At 39.5% G+C, this 10,345-nt stretch overlaps 1 protein-coding gene across 1 annotated transcript in view; it reads left to right on the forward strand.

Moving 5' to 3' along the window:
• Window positions 1–7,876, forward strand: part of RASA1 (RAS p21 protein activator 1) — a 70,119-nt gene extending 62,243 nt beyond the window's left edge. Inside the window, exons 22-25 of the mRNA XM_048503433.1 lie at window positions 360–448; window positions 2,659–2,736; window positions 5,631–5,765; window positions 7,047–7,876. Of these exons, the coding sequence (XP_048359390.1) occupies window positions 360–448; window positions 2,659–2,736; window positions 5,631–5,765; window positions 7,047–7,130 (386 nt within the window). The 3' untranslated portion in view covers window positions 7,131–7,876. The remainder of the gene's footprint in view (window positions 1–359; window positions 449–2,658; window positions 2,737–5,630; window positions 5,766–7,046) is intronic.
• The last annotated feature ends 2,469 nt before the right edge of the window (window positions 7,877–10,345 follow it).

The raw sequence follows: 10,345 nt of genomic DNA on the forward strand, positions 1-10,345 counted from the left end.
CAAGGTGCCAGTTTTTACTTTTTGAAACAGTTCAAAGTCTGTGATCTGCACATGTGAAGAAGGACCATCTCTTGCATGACAGTTTCAGTTACGCTCTACAGAACAGAATTTGGTGGCAGTGATCCCGCCTGTTCATGTGCCTTTCATAGTCTCTCCACTGCTTTAGAATGAGCTTGTAGGATCAATGGCAAGCCCTGTATGTCATGTACTATTGTAGGTAGCTGTCTTGAATTCCCTGCAGTAATGATAGGATATAAGGTTTTGATATAAGCCAAATGATTTGTGTTGTAGGAATCCTGATGATCCTCCAGCCATTGTCGTCTAATATCAGTTGTCATTTTCAAATTTGTTCCTTTCAGATTCTCCTTCTCCTACTGCTGCAAGAACACTGACGCTGGTCGCCAAGTCTGTGCAGAATTTAGCTAATCTAGTTGAATTTGGAGCTAAGGTAAACATGAATATTTAAACATATTAAATGGAGTCTGTTTCACGTGTGCTTGAGTTGGGGCTGATTTACGTTTTGTTTTTGTTTTATGTTTTCCTCCAGGAGTCACAAGTGTAATCAAAACCTCCCCCTGTGCTGACATCTGAAACAGGGTGAGGGGCATAGTTTGCAGGGGATCTACTTAATAAAAACCTTAAAGATTTAATGTTTCAAGGCATATTTGTAAAAACAGTAGCCACAGCTAGCTTTCTCTGATGATTTTCTATCTGTCTTGAGACAAAATAAATTCTTCTTTGCCCAAATTTTGTATCCTTTTCCCAAAACTGCAGAGCTTTGTGTGTGAACATTAATTATACATCTTTTTTTCCTCCTTTTTCTCACCCCCTCCTTTATTTGAACCAGAGGTCATTAGATCTCAGGTCCAAACTTGTTTTTATTGTTGGGCCTAAGAATACACTGCTTAATACTAATTGTTGAATAATGTCTTTTTGAAAGTGAAAAACTGCAAACACAGTTCTCAAATTTCACATATGAAGAAGAAGAGTTTGGATTTATATCCCCCCTTTCTCTCCTGCAGGAGACTCAAAGGGGCTTACAATCTCCTTGCCCTTCCCCCCTCACAACAAACACCCTGTGAGGTAGGTGGGGCTGAGGGAGCTCCGAAAAGTTGTGACTAGCCCAAGGTCACCCAGCTGGCGTGTGTGGGAGTGCACAGGATAATCTGAATTCCCCAGATAAGCCTCCACAGTTCAGGCGGCAGAGCTGGGACTCAAACCCGGATCCTCCAGATTAGATACACGAGCTCTTAACCTCCTACGCTACTGCTGCTCCTGTTTTCTCCTAAGATAGCTGCAGCTTTGCAGGAAAATACAAACAGCTTCCTGTAGATATGGTTAAGTGTCAGTGCAAGCAAAACAATTTATATGAACAGTATATTGATGCACAATTTTCTGAATGTATTGGGTTAGCCCAAAAACGTAACCGCAGATAAGACAAAGGAACAGGCTCTTGGACATCAAACTACTGGCTCAGCAACTGACGAGACTTAGTTAGCACTGAACTGAATAAAGATTTCATTTCTTTCAGACAAATTAGACTGTTGTTGGAGAATGTGCTCTTACAACGGGCCAATTCTGGTCACCAGTACCATACTACACTTCTTAACAAGCTTATGTTGGTTTGTAGTAATGTAGTAAATATAGCAAATATAGATTTGCAGCATGGTTGATTTTCTGGTTTTTGTTGTGTTGGCAAGGAAGACAAAGACAGGTAGGCTTTCTAAGTAGGAAACAGACTTCATTAAGAGGTCACAGTAAGCTTTTGCACCTCATTCCAGACCTTCTCTTTAATAATTCTGAATTAGCAGAGGCTCTCACACATTTACAAGTACATGCATAACATTCCCTATCGTTGCATAATGGTGTTAATTGTTTATGGAATCAATTCTGAACAAATTTGCAAAAGTGTCTTTGCCTGCTTTCCAATTCTGCTGGTAACAAGAAACTAGGCAAGTGGCTCTTTGCACGCTAAACTCAAAACATAGTGTGGATTTTTAACTTACTTTTGAAGATTGTGGGTTCTTTGGCACACAGACTGATTTTTTGCATGTGCACAGAGGTGCAGCAGGCCTGTTGTTTCACCACTTTTTAACTGTAGGGTGGATATATTAGCATAATATGCCTCTTTAAAAATTATAAGTGGTTTAGGCTTCAGGTTTTAACCTTTAAATCTAATAAACCATAGAGTGCTAAGGACAAACTTCACATCCTCTTGGTAGGTATCTTTGTCTACTGTCATATGAACAAGAAGCAGCAATGCCTTATGGCATCTGGCATATTTATATATAACTTCGATTCCACTATCAGTGGTCACTCAGATTCTGATCTGACATGTGGACTACCAGGGGATCAGACCTGAGTTTATGGGTGATGCCTCTTTGATAGGCAGCCTTGTTGTTTGCTGGGGTGTCGTGGGGTTTCCGGGCTGTATGGCCGCGTTCCAGTAGCAAGTTCTCCTAATGTTTCACCTGCATCTGTGGCTGGCATCTTCAGAGGATCTGATAGTAGTAAAGCAAGTGGAGTATATACACCTGTGGAATGTTTGTTGTTTTGTGGTTTTGTTACTGTAAACAGCTCTGGCATGTAATGTACACTTTTCACTAAATACTAGTAGGATGAACAAGCCATATAATTTCTTCTTCTTTCAATTTTTAGGAACCATATATGGAAGGTGTAAATCCTTTCATTAAGAGTAACAAACATCGGATGATCATGTTTTTGGATGAACTTGGGGTAAGAGTTATTATTTCTCCAGTGTCTTTTTAATTATATATCACTGGGATAAGCCCTTTTAAAAATTATTTCTAAATTCTGTTCCAAATAAGTACTGGTGGTTGTCATCATTTTATGGAACATTTCTAAGATGCAGCTTATCTGTGTGTGTTGTGTCATTAAATCACTTCTGATTAATGGCAGCCCTGTGAATAAATGAATAAATAAGGTCCCATTGTTAACAGTCTTGCAAGTATAAGACCATGGCATTCAGCTCATGTTGAGTCTTCCTCTTTTCCTAGCATTATTGTCTTTCCCAGTGAGTTTTGTCTTATTATATGAGCAAAGTATGATAGCCTCAGTTTAGTCAATTTAAGTTCTAGGGATAGTTCAGGCTTGATTTGATCTAGAACCCACTGATTTGTCTTTTTTGTGGTCCATGGTATTTGTGAAAGTCTCCTCCAACCCCCTCTTTTCAAGAGAATCAACTTCCTTCCTGCCAGCTTTCTTCATTGCCCAACTTCCATTCATAGTGATGAGGAATATTATAGTATGAATTGTCTTAATCTTGGTCCCCAGTGGCACATCTTTTTACTTAAGGATATTTTTAGTTCCTTCATAGCTACTATTCCCAGTCTCACAGCCCAATAAAGACGGGGGAGGAATCCCCCTCTGAAGGTGGTGCAGGCTTACACCGGCAGATTTACCCACTGTAGGGTCCTTCCGCTGGCAGAGGGGCAAATCTGCTGGCCCTAGGCCCACTTTGGAACCCTGGGATGGCTCTGTGCCTGCATCAGCGTGGTGAGGGCATTCCAGGGAGCGAGGCTGATTTTAGTCAGCTTCAAGATTCCATGAAGGTTTTAAAAACTTTTTCAGGCTTCTCATGCCATGGGAAAGCCCTGTGGAACAGGTGGAGCAGCACTGCCGTTTGACAGCTCTGGATTGAGCTGTCAGTCTCCTGATTTCTTCGTTGTAGTCTTCCTTTTGGTTTGAGCCAAGGAACAGAAAAGCTTGAACAATTTTGATGTCTTCATTGTCAATCTTAAAGTGGTATGATTCCTCGGTACTCGTTACTTTTATCATCTTGATATTATTATGTAATCTTGCTTTGGCACTTTCTTCTTTAACCTTCATCAGGAGGTTTCAAGTCTTGACTATTTTCTGCCAATAATGAGGTATCATTTGCATATCTCAAATTGTTAATGTTCCTTCCACCATTTTTTATTCCACCATCATCTGAATCTAATCTAGTTTTCCATCTAGATTGAACAGATGTGGACATAAAGTACATCCTTCTTTGACACCTTTGCCGATAGGAACTCATTCTGTTTCTCCTTATTCTGTCCTAACAGTAGCCTGCCATTCATCAAAATAATCAAATGTGGTGGCACACTCATTTCTTTTAAAAACAGCCATAGTTTTTAATGGCCCACACAGTCAAAATCCTTGCTGGAATCTATTAAATAACTGATTTTTCTTCTCACATGGTCTCATGTTCTCCTCTAACCAACATAAATTTGCAGTATGATCTCTAGTGCCTCTTCTGAACCCAACTTGATCATCTGGCATTTCTTATTTCATATATGGTAAAAGTCTTTGTTGTAGGATTTTGAGTTATCACTTTACATGTGTGAGAAATAAATACCATGGTCTGATAGTTGCTGCAGTCTTTGACATCTCATTTTTTTCAGAATTGTAATGTGGATGGAGTGTTTCCAGTCTGTGAGAAAAGCCACTGTTTTATTTTCCATATCTTGTTGCATATTCTTGTTAAGACTTTAATGGACTCCATTTCTGTGGCTTGAAATGATTCTATTGATATCCCATCTAGTCCTGGTGATTTGTTTCTTCCAATTACCTTGAGTGCAGCTTTCACTTCACTTCACTAAAATTGCAGGTAGTTCTTCAAAAGATTACTCTTATCCTTTCATCTCTTCTGTATAGTTCGCCAGTGTGTTGTTCCCATCTTTTCTTTATTTTGTCCTGTTTAATGTTTATCCATGGTGACCTTTAATCATGCCTAACTATGCTTTAAATTAATTTCTTGTATCCTGTGGAACAGACCTCTTGTTCCTTTTCTTTACTTCGGTTATTGGACTAGTTCTCTTTGTCTGTACTTGCCAGTTGCTGAAGTGTTGCATATAGATTTCTAATTCTGTTTCTTACAATTTTTGCTTGTCTCTTTTAGCAAATGTAAGAGTTTCATCAGTCATCCATTGAAGCTTTTCACTTCTTTGGGATGCAGGTAGCCTATTTACTGCTAAACTGTGTGGCTTCCTTGTTCAGTTCTATTTAATTGTACATTTCATCAAATTATTCCTGATAGATTGACTGACTTAGGCTTCAAAATGAAAGGATTTAATTTGGACTGCTCACTCACCCAACCTTTCTTGCAGACTGTTGAGAATGTAAAATGGGAGGGGAGAACCCTGAGCTCCTTACAGGAATATGCCACCCTGAGGAATATACCATCCTGAGCTCCTTATAGGAATGTGTGGGATTACATTTATCTACACTTTCAGTTGAAGAGAAGCTGGCATATTCCACTTCATCCCTACCATCTCAGCAGCATGTGAAGACCCTTGCTGCAACTGTTGCGGTTTCATTGCTTTGGTCACACTTTTGAATTACAAGCCAATTGTGATGAGCCGCCAGTTATATACCTGGCTTGTAATTAGGTCTGCTTGCAAAGGAAACACTTTGCTGTGTGAAACTGGTTAGGCATCTTCCCTGCTGGAGATGTTGGATTAATGGAAAATGATGAATGGAAAGTGATAAATGGAACATGACTCCTGCACACACCCCTACCTTTCATAATGGTTCCTTGATCTTTGTACTGTTTTGTACAGTTTCTTTGTACTATTTTTATGATAGGGTGATGGTTATGAATAATGTATTTTTCATTCTTGTTTAAGAATGTACCTGAACTTCCAGACACTACAGAACCTTCTAGAACTGACTTGTCTCGTGATCTAGCAGCTCTACATGAGATTTGTGTGGCACATTCAGATGAGCTTCGAACACTTAGCAATGAGCGTGGGGCAATGCAGGTAACAGTCATTAAAAGAGAGATTTCTTTACCTAGTTTTCTCTTTATATTAAGCTGCTGCCAGTTGCTGTATTTATTTAATAGAAAATGTTAGATGATGAACGGCTACTCTTGCACTTTCATTGTAAAGAAAACATGCTGGTATACTAAAACTCAAGCTTTACCTTAGACATAATTATCTCAGAACAAAGAAGTGCACTATAGTAAAACAGAATGGGAATTAAAACGCGGGGGGGGGGGGGGGGGAGGCCCATAGCATTCAGTACATTGTCTCCACTTGGACTATAATGTGTAAATGTGTAGCTTGACCAAATAGTCACAGGTGTATAATGTGTAAATGTGTAGCTTGACCAAATAGTCAATCTTTACTTCTGAAGGTAAGCTTCTACTGAAGAACAGTTGCTCTTGGAACACTTTTAACTACTATTTTAATCCTGCCATTTGTGTAGTTTTTCCAAGGGCAAAGCCATATGTTTGACAACCAATAAATGACTCAGATAGTAAGCCAGCAACCATCAAGAATTAGTAACATTTAGACTTTTTCAAAACCAGATGTCTTTACCAGACCATCTTCCTCTAGCTCATTCATTCATGTTTGCAAATAAATTCATTCTTAACTATGCTTTATGAGCAGTTTAACAAGCTTTGGCTGGACATACTGGATATCTTAGCCTTGTAACTTGCCTTTTTAACTACTGGATATATTTCTGTACATATTTGAATGTATAGTTTGTGAGCTAAAGAAAATGAAAATAGATTATATCTAGGGTGAATCAGTTGTAGACATGCAAGGTGGCAAATGTAGAATAGCTCCTTTCCACCAAGCTACTTCATAGTAGCTGTTTTGCATTTGCCATCTTTATGCAGGAGTTAAGCTCTCGAAACAATTTTTCTGTGTCCTGTTTTTATTTAACAAATGGCAATTTCTGGGTTTTTTTAAACTAATTAAAGCTTTAAAGAGCATTCAGGGATATTTAAGAAACTCTAGTTGGCTTATAGGTCCTCCCCTTCTTAAGTTCACGTTTTTAAAGTGTTCTAAACACTTTGAAAACGGTTTAAAGTTTTAAGAGACTCTGTAGACAGTTCAAAATCTAAGTGGATTAGAAAAAAGTATTGTTCCATGTATATCCTGTTTTTCTTCTGTGGAACTTGATTGTGGCGTATGTGGGGTTGTCCCATCCAAGCAGAGACCCAAATTACTTTTGGTTGAAATGACTGTATTATGCATTTTGTGCCCCGAATGATGCATTATTGTATTAATTATCTGCTATTTGTTCAACAGCATGTGCTGAAGAAGTTACTGGCTATTACAGAACTGCTTCAACAAAAGCAAAATCAGTATTCCCTGTCCAACAATATCAGGTAGCAGCTTTCCTCATTGAACTCTGCATGGATCCAGCATGTCCAATACAATAACTTCTACCAATATCACTTCCTTCTTGCTCTTGCCAAAAATAGCACACACGTTTCACATACCCAGTGATGTGTGAACTATGCAAAAAAAAAAAAATTAAAAACCTGTTGGTAACAGACTGTACCAGCAGCTTTAAGCTAACTGTGCAGGACACTTGCACTTTCTTCCACTTGGAACCAGTTTTCACAACCTCTGAGCCTTGGTGTACTTTCCACAAAGAGAATGCTGTGGCTGTCTCTTGAACTTTATTTCAACACCTCCGATTTGCCAAAGTCTTGCTGTCTTATGGGGAAAAAGCAAAACTGTAATCAACTGCCAAGGAAATATTGACTGCAAAGTATAACTGGATTGAAAACACTTCTTACTGTAATTTACCTAGTTACACCTATTGAGACTGTTTGGCCACTTTAATTTGTATTTACAGCTACTGGAGTTTGATAGGAAAATCTTTGCTGTATACTTTTTATACCATGCTATTCCTCTTCTTTAGTTGTGTTGAAAGAAAATGCAGACTAGGTTGTCAGCTTTTTAAAATGTGCCACTGATTGTTTTGAATAATTTGTTCTGTCAAGGACTGTATCCAGAAATCACAGCGCTTTTTTGTAAAATGTTTACAACAGTAAATAAATTGGAATTCAGTAAGTTTATTGGTAATTGTATCAGGCATGCATGCATTCATTAAACAATTTTATAGCTTACAAATTTGCCTGGCTTTTTTGGCATAATTAGTGACTCAGCTTCATTTTTAATACAACAGATCTACCGTCAAGGTAAGGCATGTTCCATGTATATACTTCCTTTTGTATTTGTATACTTCCTTCCTCCCTAATGAGGATTCGAAGCAGCTTATCACATAGTTGTTCTTCCTATTCATCATCACAAAAGCAACCTTGTGAAGTAGGTTAGGCTGAGAGATTGTGATAGATCCAAGATCACCAGACAATCTTTAACAGCAGATGGTGGATTTGAACCCATTTACTCCAGGTTCTAGTCCATAAGATCATAAAAAAGAGCCTGCATGATCAGACCAGAGTCCATCTAGTCCAGCACTCTGCTACTCGCAGTGGCCCACCAGATGCCTTTAGGAGCTCACATGCAGGATGTAAAAGCAATGGCCTTCTGCTGCTGCTGCTCCCAAGACATTTGCAATCTCCGATCAAGGAGGATCACCTTAACAACTTAGTCCACCTTAACAACTGTGCCACACCAGACAAGATCTCTGCTAGGAGGGAAAATTTGGATATGGTGTAACCCACTCAGACAATAGTAATGTAAGACAAATTCTTGTTCTCTCTAAATATTGCTATGGTACCATTCTTCTCTCCCATCATGCTAGTCTATGCTGTATTGAGTAACTTAGACAAAATTGTTATGATGGAAGCTTCAACCTAGTTCATCCAGGTCTTAATACATGTCATATTGGCTTTAGACAGCATTAATAATTGGATTGCAGCTCATTAAAGACAAGAACTGACTTAAAAATGAGGAAATACCTGGAGAAATGCACAAGTGACCATGTTCACGTGGATCTGGTGGCTGGCAGAAAGAGGCAGAACAGGAAAAAAATCCTTATTGTCTTCTTTCCCTGCACTGATCTTTGCCAGAACTGTGGCTCCCCTTAGTCACCCTGTCAGTCCTGGACATATTGGTCAACACTTCCTAATTTACCAATTGATTTCTCAGGAACTTTTACTACTTCTAGTAATGTGACCTAGTTCATTTTCTTTAAAAAATTAAACACATAAGCAGTAGAAATAGGCATTCTTTGTTTCATTCTAATCCACAAATCTTTCAGAGGGGATACTAACATGTGACTGGAGCATCCTACACACTGCTTAATCAAATCTCTTCAGGCAAAAACAATTATTCGATTTTTTTTAAAGAGTGTTGAACAGAAATTGATGGACCACCAGTAAGTGGAAAAGAGCATGGAACAAGGATTCCAGTACTTTCTAGAATGCCTTTTACTGGTTAAGCAGTCAGTGGGGCAAAGTTTGCACTCTAATGCTTTTGTAAAAGGTATATAAGGATAGCCTCTGAAAATGTACTGCCTTGTTGTCTTCAAGTGCCTGGTTTAATCCAGAACACCATGAAGTCCTGAAACCTCCCTACCCGATCTAGGCCCAATGATCACATAACAGTGCTTGATATCCCTAACCATTCTGAGAAGCCTACATCTTACAGTAGTAGGGATTAGGATAGAAATGAACTCTATTGAAAGATGAAATAGAACTGATAGCACTGTTGTTATTTCAGTTCTTACAGAAAAGGAAAGTGTGTCCCTGCAGAAAGGCCAGCTAACACTAATTGCCTCTAATCCAGAAACTAAGGAGTGAAGAATATCACTTGGATGATTAAGCTCTTCCCAATTATATCTGGGAAAGTGGAAAATCTATGTGTGATACAGTTCTAACATGAAAAAGACCTAGATGTCCAATGGTTTCTGTAAGCCAAAGGACCAACACGCATTTCCAAGTTCCCTCATGCACAATCATAAAGATAGGGTTAAATGCCCATTCCACAGTAAACCAAAGGTATAAGTTAAGACAATGCCATCCCTATGCAATCATTCATCAGACAGGGGAATCCCCAGGCAGATGACCATTTTTTATAAACTCAAATGGTCTAATTGACTTGAACATCAACATTTCAACACCTTTCACAGGATTATTTCATAGACGGATGATGATTGGATCCAGTCTTCATTCTGAGGAGGAAGAGCTGCTGTTTTGACCTTGTTGAGAACCACAGCCAAAGTTGCTTGGTTTTAAAATTTGCATCTTTAATTAAAGACATTTATAATGCATCCCTAAATGACTAATTTCTAGTGCAGGTTCTTCCTTTAAGTCATCTAAATTTCAGTTAGTTTTCCCATATAGGGAGGAAAGAATGTCTAGATCTTCACAGAGGCCATTTCCGCACGGCCTCCTTGCGCCCCCACGCCGCCAAGAGTGCTGGCGGCGTGGGGGCACAAGCCCGCTCGCACGCAAGCGTGCAAGCAGGCCAAGCGGAGGCCGCCGCAGGAGAGGCGGCTCCGCACGGAGCCGCCTCTTCGCCCTCCTCCGTTCTACTCACGATGTCCTCGTCATCGCCTGCTGGCCATCGGAGCCCCGCCCATGCTGCCCTCCGACCCCTGGGGACATCGACAAGGACATCGTGAGTAGACG

The sequence above is a fragment of the Sphaerodactylus townsendi genome, linkage group LG07 (assembly GCF_021028975.2).
Source record: "Sphaerodactylus townsendi isolate TG3544 linkage group LG07, MPM_Stown_v2.3, whole genome shotgun sequence".
In the NCBI taxonomy this organism is placed as follows: Eukaryota; Metazoa; Chordata; class Lepidosauria; order Squamata; family Sphaerodactylidae; genus Sphaerodactylus; species Sphaerodactylus townsendi.